The sequence below is a fragment of the Canis lupus genome, chromosome 26 (assembly GCF_003254725.2).
Source record: "Canis lupus dingo isolate Sandy chromosome 26, ASM325472v2, whole genome shotgun sequence".
NCBI lineage: Eukaryota > Metazoa > Chordata > Mammalia > Carnivora > Canidae > Canis > Canis lupus.
In genome coordinates this window covers 6,068,453-6,094,480 of record NC_064268.1, presented here as the reverse complement: position 1 = coordinate 6,094,480, position 26,028 = coordinate 6,068,453, and the positions used below count along the sequence as shown (strand labels likewise).

At 43.0% G+C, this 26,028-nt stretch overlaps 1 protein-coding gene across 5 annotated transcripts in view; it reads right to left on the bottom strand.

Moving 5' to 3' along the window:
- The window catches only part of CCDC92 (coiled-coil domain containing 92), a 31,390-nt gene that overhangs the window by 4,804 nt on the left and 558 nt on the right, over nucleotides 1–26,028 (bottom strand). The window contains exon 1 of one of the 5 annotated variants that reach the window (XM_049102002.1): nucleotides 25,428–25,578. The exons of 2 other annotated variants lie outside the window; for them this stretch is intronic. Coding sequence is in view for 1 of the 3 variants with exons in the window: in XM_025473652.3 (XP_025329437.1) it covers nucleotides 9,810–9,876 (67 nt within the window). In the remaining 2 variants the exon portion in view is untranslated. Of the gene's footprint in view, nucleotides 1–2,823; nucleotides 2,980–9,809; nucleotides 9,974–25,427; nucleotides 25,579–26,028 lie in introns of those variants that run through there. 2 more of the 5 variants (XM_025473652.3, XM_025473651.3) reach the window with 2 other exon arrangements.

Sequence of the window (26,028 nt, the reverse complement as noted above, 5' to 3'; positions counted from 1 at the left end):
TTGAGAGCTGGCCAAAGCAAGCAGCAGAAGGAAGAGGCGTGGAGAATTCTAGAAGGAAGTCCCTGGATTTCAGAGCTGAGAGGAGCCCTACATCTTTCTTTGGGAAAGGGCCATGTGGTGACTATGGGAATCTGGAGTCTGTCCCTAAAACCTGCCTCCCACCCACGGTGGCTTCAGTCATCAGCAGCTCACTCAGAGCCTCAGATTCTTTGCCTTTACTGTAACTCGAGAAATGTGGTGAAGTCAATTGGGCTTTCTGGAAAAGCAACTAAAGAAATTCAAGACGCCTTGCACAGCACTGAAAAATGCAAAAGACTAAATGTGAATTATTTGCTTAATTATTCTTGCAAATGCAGAACCTTAGAGGCCATTTTTCCTCATTTGCTATGCCAAAGAGCCCTCCCAGAGGAGACACCACTTCTCAAACGGCTTCCAGTCTGTGAACGGCTCTGGTACTATCACCACATTGGGTGACACCCATCACTGGGATTTGCAAGTGACATATTTACACCCCAGCTACGGAGCTAAGAAAAGTTCATAACTGGAACTCAAGATATGTGTCTTCACTCACAGGGAGAAGCTTCCTGATATGTCCTTGGGCCCCAGGCTTTGCTCCAAAGGAAAGTTAAGGAGGAAATAGAGTGTGGCAGGCAAGCCAGAAGGAGGGAGAGTACAGGGAACAGGTACAGAGGAACAAAAGGACATTCTGGGGGGAGGGACGCAGTGGGGGGACACAGCACAGCACAGCATCTGGTGGCAGTGTTAGCCACTTCCCCTTGGCTGGGGGCAATTTGGCAAAGTCTGTCTAGAGCCTGGGAGTATATTATCCCTATGACTTTGCAATTTCATTTCTAGGAATCGACCAAAGGACAAGATTTACTTTTGTGTGAAAAGAGACAGCCATGACAATGGCCATTACAGCGTAGTTCACAGTCAGAAAAGACCGGAATCAGAATCCAACAAGAGAGAACTGGCTAAGTAAATTATAGCGATCGTTCTAGGGAACAAAGATGAGATTTCCCAGGCCTTTAACTTGACTTCAAGCTGGCTACGGCTGAGGCCAGGGTGGAGTTTCCATCAGACAGAGTTTTTCCACTGGGAGCTGTGAACAGCCTTCCAGTTTCCACCACGAAGGCATGTCTCTGCTGCAAGCACAAGGGTTCCTAGCCAGAACCTGGGCCAGGCAGGGACATCTACCTGGGACCCCAGGGTTCAGGAGAGCCCATGTCACCTGGCCAGCATGTGGTCTGGAGGCAGGACACTGACTCTAATGCAGGATCCAGCCAGGCCAAGGGGCAGAGGGGGCAGGCCAGTGTGTTCCTGTGAGAAGGAGCCCCCTCTGCCGTCCTGCTTGATGCTAACTTTATAGGCACGCCTTGCTCAAAGAAAATAGGAAACACTGAAATTTCAAAACCTTTTGTCCAGCACTGATAGTACAAGATGATATGTGCCCATAACCTACCAGAGGGGGCAAGGCAGGAAGTAAAAATATAACCTCAGTGGCCACCCTGTTCCAATGATGGTGTGGTACTGCATTTTATTTGTAACACATTTAAATCTGATGTAAATAAGCCTTCACATTCTAATTGCCTCAGTGAAATCAGCAGCTTTGAATTGTACTAAATCTGTAATTTGGGCAGCCCCGGTGGCGCAGCGGTTTGGCACCGCCTGCAGCCCAGGGCGTGATCCTGGAGACCCCAGATCGAGTCCCACGTCAGGCTCTCTGTATGGTGCCTGCTTCTCCCTCTGCCTGTGCCTCTGCCTCTCTCTGTCTCTGTCTCTATGAATAAATAAATAAATCTTTAAAAAAAAATACATCTGTAATTTATTAGTTCACCACGGCAAGCACAGAAATAAGAATGTGTCCTTGAAGCTTCCCATTGTCACGGGCAGACAGTCTTGGGAAGAAACACAAGGTGAACAGGAAGACTGTGACCATATAACATGCAGAGCGGGCAAGGGAGCCATGGTGACTCCATTTGGGGCTGTGACAGTGGGAGGACAGGGGTTTTCAACCCTATAGCACTTCACCTGACTGGCACTCTCTCCTTCTCCACATTCTGCTGATGTAACAGGCTGAGTGAAGAGACACTATCCGTGCAGGCCACCCTCCAGCTGTTGGATACATACCAACAGCGCAGGCCCGCTTAGGCCTGAAGAAACAAGTCACGTCTCCAAATGGCATCCAAGCTACTAATCATTTTCCATCTGCTCAAAAGGCTAACAGTATCACTGACTTCTCAATGACAAGGAATTGCTGGAGCTTACCAGAAAGCCATGCTTTAAATTTCTTATCCTTAGCTCTTGTGACATACAATTCCCTGTCATGACCTAATCCTTCCAGTAAATTGTCAAGAATGAAGCTATGGAAGCCTCTTGTTTAGGCTCTGGAGACACAGCTGAGAGGTGTGGCTAATTTGGAGGAAGAGAGGAAAGTGGTCCTGGGAGGCTTAATTCAGAAGCTCTGAGACACTTGGGGAGTCAGAGACATGAAGGAGCATTCATGACTCATCTCTGAAAAGGTCAGCATGATCGATGAACATAAAAACACAGGGCATCTACTACCCATGAATAATGCATCTTGCTTGAGCTAAGGCATTCATCCTGTCTCAATGGTGTGTCAACTGTAATGGAGGGCGACACTCACAGAGCACAGCTTTGCACAACACTGCACTTTCTGTGTCAAAAGGGCATTTGCTACAAATTGTGGGTTCTCTGTATTGCAGGTGTTTGTCTTGAGGAATCCGATTTCATTTCCAAGCATTACTGGGAGCTGTTAGCAATTTCAGTTATTGGCTCAGCACGGTCTGGACACTGCCCCACCTTTCTGCTCAGAGATACTGTCCTTAGCTGCAGATGATGGGCTTCCAAGTGACTGGCATTCCAGGACCCAGCCACAGGGTTGGCCAGAGGGCAAGGCCCACACCCAGGGCGTGCACACCTCTGCCAGGAGAACTCCAGCCAAAGCAGCGGGCACAGGCATCTCGGAGGGAGACCTGTTGAATAGGTCACATATGCATTTTTTCTGTGGTAAATTCATTAGGTAGTAAACTGTTAATTTGCTATTCGTTCTACATGTTCAGCAAATGAATGCTTGACAAAGGCTTGCTGTTCTGAATTCTAAAGACAGGTTTTAGAGACCTGGCCAAGACTGCCTCCTAGAGCGGGAAAGGATGCTGACACCATCTTGTAGGTCAGAAGGTCCTTGGAGAGACGTCAGCTGCGACCTCACTGAGGCTGCTCTGTGGCAGCCTGAGGACAAATAGCCTGTCAGTAGCTCGAGTCCAATTCTCATCCTAATTCAAAAGTAATGTTCTTTCCTCTCTTACAGGGCATTAATGTATAAATGATGATATGATAATTTTATTTATGGGCCATCTCCACTTGTACAAGCACAAAGTGCTCTCCTATCACTTACGTTGTTTGTTCTCGTAATACTCCCCTGAGGAAAAACAGGAATATCCCACCAACAAGGGAAAACACAAATCAGAGAATGCTGCATCTGAGCCTTGCAGCTTCTCTGGGCCCTCAGGCTCTGTAGGCGAGAATCTTGAAGATGGAGGTAGGTCTCAATTCCACACAGAAAATCAGACACTTTTCCAAATGTGTGCATCGCTAATACTCTGACACGGCGGGGAAGGGTACCTCACAGTGGCCTCTCAGCATGGGGAGTACACTGTTCCTCCAGCTGCAACAGACCTGGGCAAAATGACAGCCTGCTACTGGGGCCCACTAAGGCTCACCAGGGCCCACAGGCTCTCTGCTCTCCAGGTTAGACAATGACCAAAGGGCACTGACCATCCAGGATGGCAAAAAGGCTCGCCAGTGAAGTTTTCCAGGAAACTGGCTAAGGGCAGGACATTCTGGGCCTAGCTGGAGCCTTCATGAAGTGGCTAAGTCAGCTTGGGGAGGAAGAAGGCACACACAGCATTGCATGTGTGTCCTGGTCCAGGGGGTCCAGCCATATACCTACTCCGAAAGCCGGGGCCACACTCCCTCTTCCACTGAGGCTGACTTAGCAATGAGTCTGTGCAGGGCCAAAAAGCCGCACCTTGGTCCTGCTGCCAGGAGCAGCTCTGGTGCTACCATGGGGAGGAACTAGGACCAGACTTGCTTTTGCCACCTTTTAAACACCTACTTTTTCTTCAACATCCCTCCTAAGCGTACACACAGATCTTACCTACATCTTCATCTGCAAACACGGCTCTGATCATGTTGCATCCATGCAATGCTCTTGGGATCCAGCCTCCAGTGCCAGAGGGTCTGCCTGATTGGCCTGCTCTCCCCAGCCTCACCCCACAATGTCCCCTTGGGGCTCCACACTGTAGTCCTCCCTGACTTGGTCTGCCACCCCCTCCCCCAACACAGAGACTTTGCTGGCCTTTTCCCTCCATCTGGAACTCTTGCCCTCTTGCCTAATGAACTTCCATTCTTCCTTCACATCTGAACTCATGCATTACAGACCGGCTTCAGATAATCTGACAAGGCTTCCTAATGTTGCGAATGGAGGTCTCAACAAGAATTACATTGCATTAATCAGCATGGCAGCACTGGTTTGAACATGACCTCATCCCATAATTCCTTGAAATGCCAGAAGCAATATTTCAAAGTGTGCCTGTACCACATTTCTTAGACTAAAAGCAATGGAGTGGCTTTGATAGGAAAGGGTCACACCATTTAAAAATGGGAAACTTCTATCTTCCTGGGCAATCAAAAGCAGACTTTCTTTTCGCTCAACACACAGCTTATGGAAACAGGGTAATAATTTTAGAGTCTAAAAAAATAGCACACTAGCACTCACGTGGTAGCTGTGAATTAGTTATAAGAAGCTATTTTAGATTCTAGTCATGAATAAGTTATAACCCATTCACGGTAGGTTCTCTCATGCCACAAACGATCAGAACAGCTGTAGCCTGTCCCGCCACCCTCTCTTGTGCCTTCAGCAAGGCCTGTGACGCGACAAGAGCCACCCAGCTCTGAACAGACCATAGCATCCCAATGCTCTGTGACAGGGCCCTCTGTGGCCTCCTGCGCACTCCGTGGGTCGCTTTACCACAGGTCCTACAGCACAGGCACTGCCACGGAGAAAATGGAGGTTGGCCAGTGGCGAAGGCTGCAAGCATCAACATTCAATGTAAGAGGAGGAAGGGATTTCTAGCAGGCAGGTGGTTTTCTAGGCAGATTCCTGGACTCAAAAAGTTGAGGGTGAAAGAAACCTTCAAAAATCAGCTGGCAATTTCAACCCCTTTTATTTCAAGATTAAGAAACTGAAGCCTGAAGATTTGAACATAGTAGGATAAACAAGACCAGAATGGACAAGCCCTGAGAAGGCAGACAGTACCTGGGATTAACTCTGAACCCCATCTTGTCACTGAAATCACCACATTATCTAACTCATAGCCTTGTTTCAAGAGCAAAAGGCAATCATGTACAGTGTCTGGGTACTGTGAGCACTCAATAAATGTTACCTACAGTTGTTTTTATGTAAATACTTGCCAACAGTTATGTAAACATTCACCCAAGTTGTTTACTGAGTGTACCCTCCAGTATTTACAGAACATATTCTAAGTATGGAAATGAGCGAGCAAAGAAATTCTAGTGACCTCCAAAGAGAGAAATATAAAAGCAAACAGAAGTGTTTTCTGCTGGCCTTTATCTTCCATGTGCACTGAAGAGAAGCATCCGAACAGAGAATAGAGTTAGGCAGAGCAAGGCACCCTCAGGGACAGTAAAGCCTACTTTTTACTTAGAAACAATCTAAAATGCTCTACAAGAAGCTAAAAGAAGGTCCAAGACTAATTAGGCCATCAACTCTCAATCCAAAATATCCACTTTGAGAAAGGAAACTTGCTGTCTCTGAAAATGAATACTGACATTATTCTGAATTCACAACAGTCCTAGATAAAAAATTGTTTTACGTTGTAGGACCTATTTCTACTCATACATGTATGTAAGAAATTCAATTGGTAAGTTGAGAATCTCCAAGAATTAGGGCACCAGGAAAAACGACATCATTTCTAGGGAGTGTAAGCATTTAATAACCACTCCAGAAGTAAGTAAATAAATAAATGTTTTAGTTTATTTATTTGACAGAGAGGGAGAGAGAGAGGGAATAAGCACAAGCAAGGGGAGCAGCAGAGGGAGAGTGGGGAAGCAGTGGGGAAGCAATGGAGAAGCAGGCTCCCCACTGAACAGGGAGCCCGACATGGGACTCAATCCCAGGATTTGGGGATCATGACTTGAGCCAAAGGCAGACACTTAACCGACTGAGCCACCCAGGCACTCCTAGAAATATTTTGGTAAAGAGAATGAACACTATGACAAAGTGGAAGCAAAAAGGGGGCACTTGGGTGGCTCAGTCGGTTGAGTGTCCAACTCTTGATTTCTGCTCAGGTCATGATCTCGGGGTCATGAGACTGAGCCCTACATTGGGATCCATGCTTCGCATGGAGTCTGCTTGGGATTCTCTCTCCCTCTCCTTTTTTTTTTCTCCTCTCTCCCTCTCCTTATGGCCCTAGTCATGCTCTAAATAAATAAAATCTTTTAAAAAGCCCCAAAACCAAAGTAGAAACAAAACAAAAAGTGCAATTATTTTTGAAAGTGACAGAAAATCTTATTAATCGTTTTTAGAGAATTAAGACTTTTTGGAAAGATTTATTTATTTTAGAGAGAGAGAGAGAAAGCACAAGTGTGAGGGGCAGAGGAAACAGAGATGAATTGTTGGGTCCTGTCTCTGGCTGGATAGGTAATACATCTTTTTAAAATAGGTATGTCTAAAAGCTAAAAGAGGAAAACTAGTAGAAAGCAAAGAAAAAAAAAGCATCTTCTTTTTTTGAGAGGTAGCCGTCTCACAAAGTAATCTGAATGTCTGCCAATAAAAGGTTAGCATGCTACATGTAAAATCTTCAATTACCACAAATGATAAGGTAGATGTGTACTTACTGATAAGGAAATACTCTGATAGGTTAAGTCAAAAAGTATATTAAAAGCTGTATATATAATGTCATATTTTTGCATTTATATAAGTAGAGACAAAACCTAGAAGGATATACAACAAAGTGTTAAAAGCATTTATCTCCAGATGGTGGATTGTGGATGATTTTTACTTTTTAAAAATTCTATTTTAATACTCCCTAAAGCTGCTTTAATGATGAACATATATTATAGTCAGAAAAAATTATAAAGTGATTTCTCTTAAAAAAAAGATGCAAAGCAGTATCACATTTTAATTATTTTGTTCTAGGGTAATCTTGGGTTGCTAGAATTGTGATTAGCTTACCAGAACCAAGAATAATTAATGGGAAGGCTGTTTTTTACAAAAGCAACAATTCAGTGTCCCCAAGACATGCAGAAAGTGATCACAAGGAGCACTTGAGTATTTCCCTGCTCCCATGCATTATACATTCCGGTAATTCTCTGACATTATCCATCATAAAATACAAGGCCTGTCAACAATTCTTTAGACACTGACAGCCATTTCCTCCTGAAACCATGTACAGCCTAACATTAAAGTTGTAATAGATGTGATTAGAGAGATTGGCAATTAGACATGGGAATGTGATATGTGGCTGTCTGGGAAGTCGGCACTCACTAGGGGCCTACATGATGGATTTATTAACCAAGTTTCTCTGCAGTCTGATTATCTCATACTTTAAGAGTTTCTATTTGGCCATGTCAGGTGTCTTTATACTGGTAGGGGCTCAGCCCCTCCATCTGAAAACATCTCAGGAAGAAGCAAGTCTGTATTTCAGACTGACTGAGAGTGTTGCCAAGGTGGGCAGATGCATGAACTCCATGGTCTGAAATCACATGGTACCTTTTGGGAGTGCACTGGGCCTCCCAGAACACTGGACCACTTAAAAGCCAGAATACTCACACCCTTTAGCAGACCCCACCCCAGGAAGCAGGCACACCAGCATCCCCATCTCCTGGCTTGGGATGGGGTGGGGTAGATGTCCAGGCATAATGACGGTACAGACTCAGCTCAGCACTTTCTACTTCAAAGAGGAAGTGGTAAAGAGAGGTTGCCTTTAGGAAAAGAGATGGCCAAGTGACCAATGGTCTGTGGTGGCTCTGCTTGGCCCTTCCCACTCTCCCTATGTCCTCCTCCTAGCCTTCTGCACAGCATCCAGAATGACTGTCCTCTGGGGACCATCCCGGGAGCCTCATTTCATAGACTAGAGATGAAAACATTCACAACTCAGTAGCAATGCCACTTGTGAACTTCTAATAAGCTTGTAATTTACCAAAATGGTCCTGAGCCAACAATTTAGGGACATATAAGTCTCACAACTTACCACACACACAGTTCTACCCAGTGACATTTTCCTTTAATGGAAGGGAAAATAAGCAGGTCATATCTGATTAGTGTTTCCATTTCTACACTGACTGTGATTACTGCAGATTTTAATTGCCTTTTGGTTGATAACCTAAAAGATGTAGTGACCCAAATGCAGAACTGCCTCTTCACAATAATGAAAAAGGAGATTCTCCTTAAATCTTAGCACTTAGTACTTTGATCACAATCTAAGTTGTATTTCCTAGGCTGAGAAGACGTGTTCACTTGCTTTAAACATCTCTGCCTATGGTTTGCCAAACAGATGAACCATTTCAACTGATATAACTGATAGGGCTTCCTTTATCCATCTTGTGGACCTGCCTAATTATAGTGTAGGCTTCAAGGAAAGAAAGGTATTATTAGCTGACGCTCTATACACTTTAATTTAGCCAAACTTTTCCTTTATTGTTTACAAAAGGTAACATAGTCAATTGTTTCATTAGTGCTAATGGAACATATTTAGCCACACCCTTCTGGGGCATCTGGGTAGATTTTCACTTACAGAAAAAAAGAGACCTAATCCTTGTGCTTTAGGGGGAAGAGCTCTGTCTAGTCCCAGCTACATCATCTTGGACAGCTTCATAATTTGGCTCAGCAATCAAGCAAAAGTAAGTCACCTCCTCTGACTTGCCCTTCTGCAAAATGGGCCCACACGAATTACCCGAGAAGAGTTTAAACAGGGTAAACAGTAGATATCTTTAAGATTATTAAAATAGCCTAACAAGGGATGCCTGGGTGGCTCAGTGGTTGAGCATCTGCCTTCTGCTCGGGGAGAGATCCGGGGTCCTGGGACCAAGTCCTGCATCGGGCTCCTGTGGGTGGCCTGCTTCTCCCTCTGCCTGCGTCTCTTCCTCTCTCTGTGTGTCTCTCATGAATGGATAAATAAAATCTTTAAAAATAAAATAGCCTGGGATCCCTGGGTGGCGAAGTGGTTTAGCGCCTGCCTTTGGCCCAGGGTGCGATCCTGGAGACCCGGGATTGAATCCCACATCGGGCTCCCGGTGCATGGAGCCTGCTTCTCCCTCTGCCTATGTCTCTGCCTCTCTCTCTCTCTGTGTGACTATCATAAATAAATAAAAATTTTTAAAAATACTTTAAAAAAATAGCCCAAAAATAGTCAATTCAGTAACCAAAGTCACAGTGGCCAGGCATTTAAGTGATTACATATCCTCTGATGATCACTAATATTTGTTTTTTTTTAAGATTTTATTTATTTATTTGACATAGAGAACACAAGCAGGGGGAGCAGCAGGCAGAGAGGGAGAAGCAGGCTCCCTACCGAGCAGGGAGCCCTATGTGGGCCCAAGACCCTGGGATCATGACCTGAGCCAAAGGCAGAAGCTTAACCAACTGAGCCACCCAGGTGCTCCTAAAATATTTGTTTTTATTGGACACTTATTTCTATGAAATAACATAGCTTGAGTACCAATAATTTTAAAAGATAAACTTGGTCTTTTAAGGAGGTATTTACCTAGATCTTCATCTCCTATCACTTTTTTTGGATGGCTTTGTGACCCTTTGACTCTCCATCCCGTCATCTGACAGTCCTGACCTAGGATTATTCAGTTCCTTCAAAGTTTCCTTTCCATGAGCTTCCTGTGCTGTGCAGAATAAATGAGGCACATTTACTGGTGGCATTTCAGGCTGACTCCCATAAAGTTCTTTCTTCTCACAATGAGCCTTTATTATGTCAGGTCACGAGATAACTCCTAGGATCCCACACTTTACTTCTTCAGTAAATTGTGTATTAGGTTCCAAAGAAGAGGACAGCCCTTCACAAAACATGGATCCACTGGGAAGGTCTGTCCCTTAAACAGGCAATGCTGAGAGCCAGATGAAGCTGATGAGCTCAAGGAGGCTTCCTTTTTTTTTTTTTTTTTTAATAATAAATTTATTTTTTATTGGTGTTCAATTTGCCAACATAAAGAATAACACCCAGTGCTCATCCCGTCAAGTGCCCCCCTCAGTGCCCGTCACCCAATTCACCCCCACCCCCGCCCTCCTCCCCTTCCACCACCCCTAGTTCGTTTCCCAGAGTTAGGAGTCTTTATGTTCTGTCTCCCTTTCTGATATTTCCCACACATTTCTTCTCCCTTCCCTTATATTCCCTTTCACTATTACTTATAATCCCCAAATGAATGAGAACATATAATGTTTGTCTTTCTTCAAGGAGGCTTCCTTTATCCATCTTGTGGACCTGCCTAATTATAGTGTAGGTTTCAAGGTTTCACACAAGTGCTGTGCGTGCCATTGCAGGGCTCGTCTTTGCAACCTAACTTGGATCTTACGAGGTAGACAAGCCATCAGTACAGTAGCCCAGTGGAAATAAAGGAAAACAAAGAGAAGTAAAATAAGAGGTAGGGTGGCTGTATTTCATCAATGAGCTATCAGCCATGGGAGGAGAGCAGAAGAAATTGGGTAAACATCACTGTGTCTTGTAAGGCATTTTAAAAGAATGGAACACAGTTCAGTATTCTTATTGAACTTTACCTTTTTTTTTTTAAAGATTTTATTTATTTGAGAAAGAGAGAGACAGAGCACACAACCAAGTGGGAGAGGCAGAACCAGAGGGAGAAGCAGACTCCCCGTTGAGTAGATAGCCCGACATGGGCTTGATTCCAGGACCCTGAGATCATGACCTGAGCCGAAGGCAGACGCTTCACTGACTGAGCCACCCAGATGTCCCCCATCCTTACCATTTAAAAGTCACAATTCTTTCACACTTTTGTCACTTTTTCCAGATGTCTTTTGTTGCTTTCTTCTTGTATTTGACCCCATGCTCCCACATTGGGGTTAACTAGATTGTTGGTTCATGACACACTCTTTCAGGGCTCACTTCTATTTAGATACTTTTAATAATAAGCACCCAATGTATCCACATCTTTGGAAATCAGCAATTTTGGCTTAGGGTGCCCAGATTTTCCATTTGAAGTCCCAAATTCTTAGGTTAAGTGTTTCAGTGTCTTCTGGTGGCTCCAACTCTGGTTAAGGTGTCTTGGTCAGTTGGGAGCCTGCGGGTTTGTTTTTCCTTCTGCTTTGCATCCTGGGCAGGGTGGTCACCTCAGGTCATGCAGGTGGACATTTCACTTGCAGGGTGTGGGTGAGTGTGAAGCAACTTCTACCTCAGACCACTGCTTCATGTGTGCTTCACAATGCTCTTCAGCTGGTTTTGCCCTGATTTTCTAAGGTTTAGACACTAATTTACAATGTGCTAATGGTGATGGTGTTGGATGACAATCTGTTCTGTCTCTGCCCTTAACACAGCCTCTGGGTCAGTCCATGCCATCTGGGCAAGAAAATACTCAAAGACATTTTTTTAGTCATAAGCTGAAAATCATTCACAAGTGTTAGTAATTATGGCTATTATTTACCAAGTGTCAATGCTCCAGGCTCATAGATAGATGATCATTTAATTACTGAAACTACTGGGCAAGATAGGTATGATTATGACCATTTTTTAAGGAACGAAGGCTCAGAGGAGTAAAGACACTTGCCTCAATTTACAAGCACTGTGTATATGAACTAAATGTAGATTTGTTTCCAAAGGGGACATCTTCTCTGCCCCAGGCCTTCCTGGTGTTCTTTAATTCCAGTGTACGGTGTTTGGAACCAGGTTTCATGGCAGTTCCAGGAGAAGGCGTCACCATGCACCATGGAGCTTCCCACTCCAGTAGCCATTGGAGAATGGGGCAGGTATGATGGTGGTGACAGCTGCCGCCGCTCACCTAGCATAACAGGTGCTGGGCATTGTGCTGAGTGCCATCTATGTCGCACCTCACCAGATCCTCACAAGTCCTGTGGAGTGAGTACTGTCTTCCTAACTGTTGGGAAACAGGCACTGGCAGCTTAGATGATCTGCTCTACAGATATCACACATTAATCTGGTATTATCTAGCTCCCTCTTTTCTTCCAAGGAAGGAGTTGTGCTAATACAAGCCTACATTTTACAGGAAAGACCTAGCTCTTGGCTCAGAATTTCTTTTCTATGAGTCTTAAAGCATCCAATGATGCGATTTTTACCAAGGTTTAACCTCCTCCACCAGTTGCACTCCAGTGAAAGTGGACTGCCTAGAGGAGTTCCAGTCATCTAATGAGCCCCAGCGATGCAGCAGGACAGCTAATCTGAGGATTAATTCTCAAATGGCCACAATTTGAATCCTAGCTTTAGAAAAGCCATGCCTAGCTCTCTGTGCCTCACTATCATTATTTGCAAAATGGGAAAGCAGTACCCACTTTATCAGGGTTGTTATGAAAATGAAATGAGCTCCTCCGAGGAGGTACTATCCAACAAAACCTAGGGCGATGATGGAAACAGTCTATTCTCTGCTGTCCAGTCACTAGCCACAGTGAGCATTTGAAATGTAGCTGGAAGGTCTGAGAAATAAATTTTTCCCCCTGTATTTACTCTGATTTATTTCAAATTTAAATAGCCCCATATGGCCAGAGGTTTCATACTGGGCAACAGAGATGTAAAACATTTAGAACAACACCTAGAACTGTAGGCTTCCTACCATTATTACTATAATGTGGAGAATCACCCAAACAGGTTTCCTGGGCACCCAAAGACACCATTATAGGCCTGTTCTCGCTTTGTACTGTCAGAACGATTGAACAGTTTTACTGTGCTATGTCTCCCTAGCATTTATCACTACCTACAATTCGGTCATTTATTTATCTTCCTTATGTTACCAGAATGTAAACTCCATGGGAACAAGGGCCTTTCTGTCTGTTCCCTGCTATATCACTAGCACTGAGAATAATGAATGCCTCCCTCTAGTAATCTGAGCTGGCCCTTTGGGAAAGAGCTCTCTCTAGTTGGGAATTAGTGGTACTCTCAGCCAATCTCTGGTCTGACACCCTTTCTCGTTAGGTAGTATATCTTAGTATTGGTGAGTTGAGAGGATGTGGAACTATTTCTCCAACTGACATGGGAATAAGACAAAGGAGGGAGGGATAGCTAGTTCATGCATGCCTTTGGGGGAATCTCTCAAATAAAAAGACCAAAAAACTATCAGGCCACATAAAAATGAAATAAAGTTGAATTTCAGCAGGAGGGAAAGTGTGGGCCTGTTCAGGATATTCTGAGGAGTTTTTGACACTCAGGATCTTGTTGGGGCAGCTTATTTACCTGTGGAAAAGCTACTTCTGTTATGAGCCACCATGTCAATTTTTGGTGCTGACACTGGCATGGCATCAAACTTAGGATGTGGCTGTGCCACCTGCAAGTCAAGGTCTTAGTTCATGCCGGAGGAACTTTTCAGAGGAGTCAGAGACTTGGCAATGATGAAACACTAAAGGCAAGCTTCGATGAAGCTTTTCTTGGTCTGCAGCAACATGAGAAAAATGTGGACAATGCAGCAAGTTCTCTGTTCACAGGACAATTCTTTATTTCTATTGTGAGATTTCCCAATTTAAAAATGCATTGTTACAAGAGTTCTAAAACCCTGAGAGCCATTCGAATCACCAAGAGGTTACAGTGAGTGCCAGCAGCTGGACATCATCATAGGTTTTTTTTTTTTTTTTTAATCTTTTGTAGTTGACAAGGCCTGTTAGAGTAGACCAAGCAACCCCTCCTCCTTTTAAATGTGCACCTAGAGGTTAAATATCAAGCCAACATATGCTCCTCAGGGCCCACTGTGTCTTCAGTCTCATGCCTACCATTTACTGGGGCTGTGTGACTCAACCACTTAAAGTACAAAGAAAACAAAGTGTAATGAAATCCTTATGAGGTACATGCCAAGTACAGGGACCAGGGGAAGGGTAACATTGGGCATGAACATTGCCTACCACACAGCCTGAAGTGCTTTCTTAGTTACCTGCCTGTCTCCCACACAAGGTGGATAAAGCCCTGGGAGGTCTGGTCCTGGTCATCTGGGCATTCCTGTCCCATGAGAAGGTGCCTAGTGAGCGCTGAGAGGAGGATTCCCTGGGCAGAGATGGTTTTGTTTTGAAGAGGGGACAGGTTCACAAGGAAGAGGACGTTTCTGATGAGGTAAACATGGAGTTTTAGGAGCAGCCATGAGGCCATGTTGAACATGGAAAGAATATTCTGGGGAGTTGTAGAAAATAAGGTTAGATAGAAATGCCAGGGCTGGATTTCAGTTGCTTATTAAAAGCCTCTCAGAAAAGTAGAGATGGAAGAAGAGAAAGTGTGGGAAAACGGAAATTTTGTCCAACAGAGGCAAAACCTTGGCTATAGAGTGTTTAGTCCGGTGGGGCATGATTATGGAAGGCAGGAGCCCTGAGAGCACGTCCTCCTGCTCTGGGGAATTGGGTATCCCACAGAAACACCTGCATGGAGTGCTTTCACGCCTTTTGCCAAGCGATGCCCTTTTTACATACTCTAAGGAGCAGACACTATTACGCCCGTTTTACACATTCACAAACAAGCTTCTACGAGTTCAGTAACTTCCTTGAAGTCACAGCTAGCAAGTGGCAGGGCTGGGCTTCATCCCCAACTGGGATGACTCCAAGGCCACGTCCTTAGCCACGGACTCCGCTACTCAGCCTAGATGAAGGCAATAACCCACGAATGCTTCAGAGTGTGTTTCCTGCAGAGGCAGAACATCACCTGCCCTATGTTCCACTTGTCCAAAGTCCTCTACTGCCCTTTTCCTTCCCCATATTTTAAGTTTTAAGCTTCTCAGTTTTTTTTTTTTTGCTTGATGCTAACTAGAAGTCCAGTGCTTATTCTTGAAGACACTGCTCATGAAAAAAACAATACCAGAATAAGAGAAAATATTTCCTTCCTCCTAAAGCTGCAGAAAAACAGACACTCCTTTGTATCTGGGTTCAGAAGCTAGTTCTGTTAAAGATCTACAATCTTACTCTGCCCTCCTGTGTAGAAATGTACACTTGTTTCACTACCAAACAAGTATTTTAAGACATCTGGACTTTAGAGGTTATTGCTAATTCACTTAAAATATAACTTTTGATTTCTGAAAGTTTGCTTTTCTAATTGGTTGCCTCACTGATAATTTATTGTTTTAATAATACAATTTAAAGTGACATTTCTTATATGAAGATATAGAAACCTTTCAGGTTTTCTGGTTAGAGAGGGGCCTGGGATTTCTCTCTTCCTACAGAAGATTAAAATAAACGTAGATGCTGACAGATTCCTGGATGGAGTTTGACTGTGTCCATCCACATCAACAGTCAGTGTCACACTCAGATGGCTAAACAGAATGGGGGAGTAGAAAGAAGAGGGTGCATCCTTGCTGAGGCAAGTATAACCCAGCAGGGAGTGGGAAAAGCGGTGCGCATTTGGGTCTTGGTGAAGAGCTGGCCTGGTTCTACAAATTGGACTCTAACCTATTCTCCATAAGCAGCTTTTGTTTAAACAGTCGTTGTCTGGTGGCTGATGCGTGTGTGAATGTTATGATTTGAGACAACTGTAAGCAGTCAGAACTAAAGGAAAAACACAGGAAATTCCATCCTCTTGATTGACTCCATTTGAGAGTGTGACCCAGTTAGAGCAGTGGTTCTCGCCTGTGGACATTTTGGGTTTTCACAATCAGGTACAGGGCACGTCTGGCATCTAATAGGTAGAGGTCAGACATGCTGCAAAATGGCCTACAATACACAGGACAGCCCTCAGAACAGAGCATGATCCAGCCTGAAATAGCAGCTCTGTGGTTGAGAAACCCTGGGCTCCAGTCAATTTAATTGGAGACAGGGCTTTTTTTCCTTTTGACTGAGGTTTACTCTGCTTTCCTTGGGTCTCCTGGATTGCCAGTAAACTGGGTGGTTGGAGCTCTTAGGAGGGACAAGCTTAGCCATGTGTGGCATTCTTTCCGCAACATGCCCTGAAGGAAAAGCCCTGAAGGAAAAGCAGCTGCAGTATGAGATGACTAGGGCATCTATGTGAGTGTCTTCCTCACATCTTCAAGCTCCTCCAAAGAGGTGGTGCTTCACCCGCCTCACCATGCTAGTCAGAAATATCCTTTCTTTCTTTTGCTTGGAAGAAAAGGGTTGCATGTAAACTCCAATTTGCCTAAGAAGATAATAATTTTCCTCTTTTTATTTGGCAAGTAGTAGTATCTTCTAAGATATTGTCTTTTCCTATAAATGCTTAAATGACCTGAGAAGTGGAGAGGGTGAATGTGAGAAATTTCTGGAACCCCCAAATAGGGACTCCAGTATTATGCTTATAAAAATGATATTTTTAGAGATGATAAATGGACATATCAAAGTTGACCCAATATACACTTTCCATGGGAGTACTTTGGTCTAGAACAGTTAGTGAATCTCTAGGAAATTGTGATGTTTGAAAGATTTAACACTTCTTGAATGTAAAGGAATTCCTGTTTTTAAGAAGACCGCTAAATGCTTATATGAATCCTGAAAGGATTTTAAGGACTCCAAAGAAATTTATAAAATCATGCCAAAACTCCTAATATTTTATGTATAGTAGCACTTTACAAAAAGCTTTTCAAGCTGGGAAAAATGAAAGGACAGGCTCCATGATTACCAGGAAGTGCTGTTTATAAAAAGAGCCATAATTTAAACTTTGTTATTTGCACAAATGTATTGGAAAAATTAAAGAAATTAGTGTTAAGCTGGTAAATCTTAAAATGGTTTTCGGGGATCCCTGGGTGGTGCAGCGGTTTGGCGCCTGCCTTTGGCCCAGGGCGTGATCCTGGAGACCCGGGATCGAATCCCACGTCGGGCTCCTGGTGCATGGAGCCTGCTTCTCCCTCTGCCTGTGTCTCTGCCTCTCTCTCTCTCTCTGTGCAACTATCATAATTAAAAAAATAAAAAAAATAAAATGGTTTTCTACTTGGAAAAGGTCTCTTGCAAAGTACAAACAATTGGGTTTTAAGAATCCCAGTTTAAAAATAAAATTTGAAGATACAGGTGCAAGTTGAAAGCTATTTATCAAAAAAAAAAAAAGAAAAGCTATTTATCTCTTTAAAAAAGCTTCTATATTAAGAACAAGAATTAAAGTATTTCAAAATAATGTGGAAGATTATAAAATGGAATTAAATTCTTCAAGTGTCCTTAGTCCTTGAGGCAAATCCTCTCACACAATGTTTTGTAATTTTGGAGGTGTAAAGGAAGGTCCTATTTTCCTCAGGGGAGGGGACATATAAAGTATCACACTTCATTCTTTCAATAAGGGAAACCCCCTTCTCTGAGTACCTCTAAGCCAGCCACCAGGAAGGACATTGAAATACACCAATGAATAAGACAGATACAAATCCTGCTGTCACCACATGCTAGAGTGAGGAGGGACAGACAGCCCTGCACATACTAATTCATACAGAAAAGCAAGATTTTTGCACAAAAGCTAAATTAAATTGTACTTCATGAATCCCTACACTTGTCATATGGATCAGCTCATGGTCCTCCAAACCATCACTTAAGAGTTAATAAATTTGGGACGCCTGGGTGGCTCAGTGGTTGAGCATCTGCCTTCAGCTCGGGGCATGATCCCGGAGTCCTGGGATCAAGTCCCACTTCAGGCCCCCTGCATGGAGCTTACTTCTCCCTCTGCCTGTGTCTCTGCCTCTCTCGAATAAATAAAATCTTTAAAAAAAAAAAGAGTTAGTAAATCTAAACGAGCACACAACTCTAAGTGAACTACAACTTAAGAAACTAGTATAATTTACTTTTAAAAATCTTAGACATTATTATGCTAACTTATAAAGTTACTCCACTTCCATTAGCTGAGTAATGTTCTAAGATACCGTATTTCTCTGACAAATTCTTAGTCAACAATTGCGTTAATGTTAATGTAAACTGTCCATGTTTTCTAAAATCCCTAATTCCTTTTGGACTAGAAGAGCACTGAGGTAATTAGTTAATACTCTATATTTACCTGAAGACATGTAAAGAAACTAAAATTAAAATGGGAAAAACCATACCTTATCTCCTCACAACCCCTGTGGGTCATCTACTGGATATTAAAAAAAAAAAAAAAAAAAGATTTTTTCATTTCAGCAGGGGGAGGGGGAGGAGAAACAGAGAGAATCTCAAGCAAACCCCTGCTGAGCAGAGTTGGATACAGGGCCTGATCCCATGACCCTGAGATCGGTCCTGCCAAAACCAAGAGTTGGATACCCAACTGGCTGAGCCACCCAGGCACCCCATTTTGAGCACTTGTTCATTAACTCAAATTAAGATGGTAAAATCAATTGATGTATTATGGAAATCTGATACATCCAATAACATTTAAAACCCACATTGTCCTCAATGGAATATGCAATCCCACTAGTCCTCCTCACTTTTTTTCTGACTCTCATTCTGACTCTGGACAGTTGCGAAAATAGTGAGCCTCCTGACTTGGTAAGGAACTCATTTTTTTTTAAAGATTTATTTATTTTTATTCAGAGAGAGAGGGAGAGAGGCAGAGACACGGGCAGAGGGAGAAGCAGGGTCCATGCAGGGAGCCCGACATGGGACTCAATCCCGGGTCTCCAGGATCACACCCCGGGCTGCAGGTGGTGTTAAACCGCTGCGCCACCGGGGCTGCCCAAGGAACTCATTTTTAATGGTGCTCATATTACCCTATATTGGGGGTTGCTTTAGAACTATTTTTCTTTTGGTGAATAATGTGGTCACAGCTATTTATCACCACTCATCCTTTTCAGACTGACTAGTTTCCTCTGGAAGCTCTACCCCATTGCTGTCCCTGTCCCAGACCAGGCCCTGCAGCAAAGGGCGTCTTGAGTCTAGCAGGGAGTCTTCCCAACCAGACCATCTGCTAGACAGCTCCTTGGTGGCTCCAAAGGACTGAGTTCCCTCATCTTGTTCCATAGCCTGGTACGCACATGGAAAAGGATGCTAGGGATAATTAGACACAAATTGTATGCTCCAAATTTTCCACCGTAGCTCAACAGTATTATATGAGCTGTCCTATTTGTCAGGCTCACATTGTGGGTGTAGAGGGGGTGGGAGAGAAGAACCATAAAGACAAAGAGAGTGGCTTATCTGTCCCTTTGGAGGGGGGCATTTGTAAACATATATTCAAATTAGATGGGGCACCTCGTGGCTTAGTCGGTTAAGCGTCTGCCTTCAGCCCAAGTTATGATCTTGGGGTCCTGGGATCTAGCCCTGCTTCTCCCTCTCCCCTGTCCCTGCTCATGTTCTCTCTCACTATCTCTCTCAAATAAATAAACTCTTTTGGAAAGCAAATTAGATTTATCCAAATGAGTTAAATGGTTTTAATATGAACATTTTAGCAATTATACCAGATGTAGAAACTACCCACATACAAAGACTGTCACAATGACTGTCAAAAGGACTTCTGAAATATTCTATGTCCAGATTTGGCATAATAACTGTGTCTAACAGGAAACCACAATTCACAGGTCAGATTGTAAATAGTGCTCTAATGCCCTACGTACTCATCAAGGCCTTTGGCTGTATCACCCAGAATAAAAAGAGGTAGTGAATTCTCAAGATGAAATGGAAAGAAATGACCTGGCAGGATTTTACAGAAATTGGACTGCTGTGGCTGGATAGATGTCCTACCTATGGGTTATGAACACAAGAGTTTTAACAAAAATCTGGGACTTTCACCCAAAAAATGAGTAGGCTCATAGGATTCCTGGTTACCCTCCAATGCATAAATATTAGTATTCTGGATGGATCTGGGTTTTACGAGAGGGAAGTGTAGATAAAGGGTGTCCAAGTGCTTCAGTTATAGGTGCTGGAAGCCCGGGTAACTGGATTTACATCAGGGATCATCAGTCCACAGTATCATTTCAACTTTCCTACAGGGACTTGCAGTTCTGTGGGGTTAGTGGTACTAATGTGCTGGACTCATGGAGGCTCTGGTAGGAAGATACCAACCAGCTCAACCATTTAACAACTTCTAAGTGCACTTAGTGCTCCTCCAAGGTCCAGGGATGGGTCATATCTCCCATATAAGCTTCAGACATGGGATGATAACCTGCTCAGGAAGTTCTTGGTGGTGTCCTGAATTTCCTTTGAAAAGCACTCTACTCCAGTCATAGCCTATTAGTGGGTAGAATTCAGTCCATTGTCCTAGAATTAGCTAATGATGGGTCCAAACTGCTCTGAGTTCCATTCTACAACCATGGATGAGACCAGAGAACACCTCCAACAGACAGCACTCAACCTACCTTTCTCCAAAAAGCCCTCATCTGTGGCTTTACTTGTTCTTTCTTAGATGTTTTGTCTCAAAAATAAATAAATAAATAAATAAAATAAAATAAAATAAAATAAAATAAAATAAAATAAAATAAAATAAAAAATAAAAAAAGCCTTTGCTCTCAACAAGGTTTGGCTTTGCTCATCTCTGAACCAGGTCCTAATACCACAGCTTCACCATACTGAGAAACCTCTGTCAAAAACTAACTTAACCACTTTTTGATGGGAATGAAATTTTCACTTGAAAGCCATCATAGAGGCTGAGGAGGATTACATATCCTTTCTCCCTATCAAACAAGACTGTATTCCCCTCTCCCCTGGGGCAGTGCAATAGGGCATCTCAGTGGGCAAGTACCTCACTGGCTAAACTTTCTGGTTTGGTCACCAGGACTGAACCAAAAAGATAAAGGTGATTCACTGCCAAAGACAAAAAACTGACCCCTCTTTGGAAAGAATAGACCATACCTTGTAACCCCTGCTATATATTTATGGCACCATAAAAGTAAAAACCAATCAACCTTTCTACATCTCTTAGCAATGTGCAAAACAAGTATTTCTAAAAACTGAATCTAGGGGTGCCTGGGTGGCTCAGTTGCTTAAGCGACGGACTCCTGTTTTCAGCTCAGGTCATGATCTCATAGGTTGCGGGATCAAGCCTCAGGTTGGGCTCTGTACTCAGTGGAGGATTCTCTTCCTCTACTCCTCCCCCAACTCATGCTCACACTATAATGAATAAATTTTTAAAAAAACAACTGGATCTGCTCCCACACGCCACAAACTAGAGAAATAACACCAATGCTTTTCACCTGGATTGACAGGTGTGACTGTTGGAAGGGGTTAAAACAGCCTTATTCACTGTTCAGGGAATGGCATCAGCCTAACCACCTATATTTGTTCATCCTGATTAGAAGTCAACAGAAAATATGGCATTCCTGGATTATTCTGCTACACAGTGATGGAACTGTAACTTGGAGAATCAGTGTTTTTAGGAATGGATAGGACAGCCCTTTCAGGGTATAATATAATGTCATCCACTGCTAGGTGAAATGTGCAACTTCAAGAAAAACAGAATTGTAATAATACAATTGTCCAGATTTGTATGTACCAGTAATTATAATTTGTATGTACAAGTAATGCTTATGCAATTTTAATAAGAAAGCGGCCTTAAAAGATTGCCTCATAAACCTTCCTACCTATACTAAATAAAAAGAGCACAAGCACAGGGTGCATTTAGAAATAGGTTGGGAAGGAAATCTGAAGAGCAAAATTAGTGGATCATATGCAAGTCTAAATATCACATCTTAAGTGTCACCAAGGAGGCAACAAAGAGAGAAATTGTAGTAGCAGAGTACTATGTGCCTCAAATTCCATTTATTAAAAGTTCTCTGTTGTTGGTTTTTCTCTCTCCCTTATTGTCAGATTTAATCATTTCAGGCTTGTTCTTTTGTTTGGTGCTAACCAAAGGAATTCCACTGCTTAGTGTTGAGAATCTGGCTAGTAGAAAGAATCTCAATAAAAGGAGAAAACATATTCCCTCTTCCTTTACAGCTACAGGGGAGTGGACACTTCTTGCTTCATAAAACTATTTCTGATAAAATGGTAAACTGAGGCTAATCACTAAGATGTGTAACTTAGTATGCTCTCCAGTATGGAAACCTGCATCAAATATACAAACTCCGGGCAGCCTGGGTGGCTCAGTGGTTTAGCGTCGCCTTCAGCCCAGGGCGTGATCCTGGAGACCCGGGGTCGAGTCCTGCATCGGGCTCCCTGCATGGAGCCTGCTTCTCCCTCTGCCTGTGTCTCTGCCTGTCTCTCTCTCCTGTGTATTCTCATGAATAAATAAATAAAATCTTTAAAAAATATATACAAACTCCAATTTTCTAGTTAACAAAGGGGTTTTTAGACAGCTGTGTCATGGCCTCAGAAAAAGTGGAGAGGAGCTCCAAAAGGCAACCTGTGACCTGTAAAAAGGGTGCTTTCAAACTGGGTGCCTTACTTGATAATTTGCTGTCCTGGTCATAAAATTTAAAGTAGCACCTGCAATTTTTAAAAAAAAGTATTAAGTATTCACAAGGCTTTCTTATTTTATTTTTTTGGTTGGCCACAAGAACTTGATATTCTTCTCTTTTACCTTTATGCATGAAGTATAAATAATGTATTCCAGTTTCAAACTTTGGGTCTTTGTCTTGTTTAAATGATCATACCCAAATTCAGCTGGTGGATAAACAGACACAAAAAGCATGAGACAAACTCATCTGCTAAAGAACAAAAGAGAAAAACTAAAAGGGTTTTTGAAAGAATAAGCACATGTATACATTAATTCAGGATTGTTTTTCCTTCTAACTTCCTCCTCAAACTGGAGGGTGTCAGACACTGGTTTAACTCAACTGGGCAAGTTACCATCACACTCCACTTAAATCCTTGTGCAGAGAACGTTTGGGTAACTGCTCTGCTCTACTCCTTGGCCACAGAGTCCTAACCCCACCAGCCCACTTAATACACGCATCATGACTATCAGGAAACAGTCACCTAATCTTTCTTATTTTGGGTAGATCATCAGCCTATTGTTGATAAATTATCATTCCCAGGATTGGCTTAGCACAAACAGGACACACATTTTTCTTTTTCAAATACAAAGCTCCTCACCAAGTCTTTTCAGTACACTGTAACTGTATTTCTCCTCAGTTGTGTTTTACCTTCAGCTGCCAACATAGATTTAAAACCAACGCAGACATACTGGAAGAACATCCAATGCAACTTACTGTAGGTGGATATGACTGGATTTTTTTTTTTTTTTGCTGTGAAATTTGAGTCATGTTTGAGTAATGAAATAAACAAACTAAAATGCAGAGCAAGCATAAGAATCAGCCCTTAATCAGTATCTTTTAAAAAAATAATTTCAGCTAGGAAGAAAATCTATTCACTTTTACAACCTGCTGACTCTGAAAAAAATGACTGACATCATCCCATTTTTAAAAAGAGCTTAAAAAAAAGTCTCTTCTGTTTGCCTTCATAGAAATGGCTAATTTCCCTCTTAATTGTTTATTGTAGAAAATAAAAGCCAAAGGAAGAAATACAAATCATGAATAATTAGTCTTTTAAAAGTCTTTTGAATGTGAGAGCTCTTTATTACCTGGGAAGCCCCATACAAATGCAAAGTAGGATTAAAATCACCTCTGATACTAGGCTGGCCTCTACACTGGTACAGATCTTCCAAGGGCTCAGGCACATTCTGGGGAGTTCTTGTGCCCACAGCTGTAGAAGCTCCCCCATTAAAAAAATTAAAAAGAGCCACAAAGCCCTTTAATCCACGGCCATGGGAATCCCTAGACACCCACCTCACACCCCATGTGCTATCTCCTACTAGCCATTCCTGCCCTGTTGGGGTACTGGCTAATTTGGAACTGTGGGGAAGGAGCAGCCCCTTCTTTACAATGCTGGTGGTTCCAATCATAAGCAACTTTTGTTCTTATGTCAAAGTGAAACGTTTTCCTATAAATACTACTTGGCCTCTTCTGCACTTGGGAATTACTCTAAATACAGACACTCCCTTTGCTGCATGACAAACCTTAAATATCTGAAAACAATGAGGACACGTTCACTTCTCTGCCCAAATCTTTCTGCAGGTTTAAACATCAAAGCTGGAGATGTGAAAATTGGTGTTGTTAAGCTAGCACCTACCTAACTAGTCTGGAACTTCAATATGAGCCAAACATTTATTTCAGCCTTGGTGTGTGAAGCATAGAGGCACCTAGTTGCTGACCTTTAAGGATCCAATCCAGTAGATGTAATCAATCTCAATAAACATGTGTGCCCATTATGTATCAGGAACTTTTTATGGCTGACCTTGTTCCAGATAGAAGAAAAAGGCCCATGTCTTTTCTTGTTAGAAACATGAGAGAATGCTTTATAAGTATTTCTTAAAAGCATCAATGTTGTTAACACCAGTATTGTTGCAAATGCTCTCTGCCAATTAAGTGACGACATTGAAATGAATTTATCCAATGAATCACAGATGAAAGAGTTAAGAACCCAAGTGATCTTCCATTGCAAGTAAAAGGACTCACGTGTTTTTCAAAAGAATTAATATTTTCTAAGAAACCTGTTAGACTGATGTATTTACACGTACTACAACAAAAAGCTGATACAAATAATTGTTTTGTACTTTGGATTTTAAACATATCTAAACTAAATTCACTGAGTAATTATAACATGATGCAGAGAAATAATAAAAACTACTTTAAGGTTTTTCAATAGTGTGTATATGTAAACATACATATATACACATAGGTATATACATATACCACAAGCCTTAAACCCTTTCTCAAAAATATTTCACATAAGACAAACACTTAACCAAAAGAAATACTTAAATTTAAAACCTCTTAGGGAATAAAAGTCACTTTAGATGTCAGCATCTTTCCCCTTACACTCCAATGGGAAGAAAATGCAGGCAAATTCTTGACAGTGCAAAAAAAATTTAATAAAACAACAACAATGCTCTTTACATAAACCTCAAACTTAAAAATATCTTATATATATATATATTTTTTAAAAACCGCAATTCTAGTTTTACATTCTTACAGGTAGGTTTCTGGAAATGCGTAATACATCAAAGCACGTTTTAAAATTAAACCTCGGAGCTTGTTATTTTTGCAATAACACCTATTACCGCAACCTAAATTTCGGAACACAACTGTATTTTCTCTTAGGCCACGTCATTTTCATTATTGGAATAGATCATACAGCTAAATATCAAAGCTTGACTTTAAACAAAACAGGTCAGCATGGAGACGTAAGTTAGATAAACTGGAGTAACTCACTAGCAGACCGCAGCTCGGCAGGCAAGCCTGGAGCTCTACTGCATATTTGCATTATGCTCAATTTCATGAATTACAAGCAAATTGTTATTCAGGGTCATCTAAAGCCCACATCAAAGCTTCAGAAAAGGGCTGTAAGGTAGAGTACTTACGCAAGGGTTATCAGGACACGAGACGACGCAACTTATCAGGGAGGGTCTCTAACGTCCAGAGGGTGGTAAAACGCATTTAAAAAATCGATGTGGATTCAGACGGCCGCCTCCCCACACATCCCAGACAAAGCAGGGCCAGGCCCCAGGGTGCTCCTGGTGCACCTGCAATGCGGATCCCTCGCCCTACAATCCCACCCCGGGGCTGGCAGGGGCGGCCGCTGGGCTGACCGCTCCTGCCCCGTGCGATTGGTCTGGGTGCGCGGTGCGGCGGGTCCGCAGCCTGGACTGGAGCCCGGGCAAGGGCATCCCCTCCCCACAGCGGGCTGGAACACGGGGGGGACAGCCGGCGCGGGGGGCGCTGCGCCTCACTTCTGCCCTCGCGTCCACCTCTTCGTGTCTCTGTCGCCACCGCCCAGCTGTTTCCGCACGGGGACCCCCTTCCCCACCGCCCAGCCCTGGGGGCGAGACGGGAGGACCCCCGCCCCCCGCCCCCGCGGCGAGGGCTTTGAAAACCATCTAATCCCCGTCCCGACAGGTGCTCCCACCCCCCGCCGGCGCCCGCAGAGCCTCCCCAGAGGTACCGCCAGGTGAGCGGGGCTGG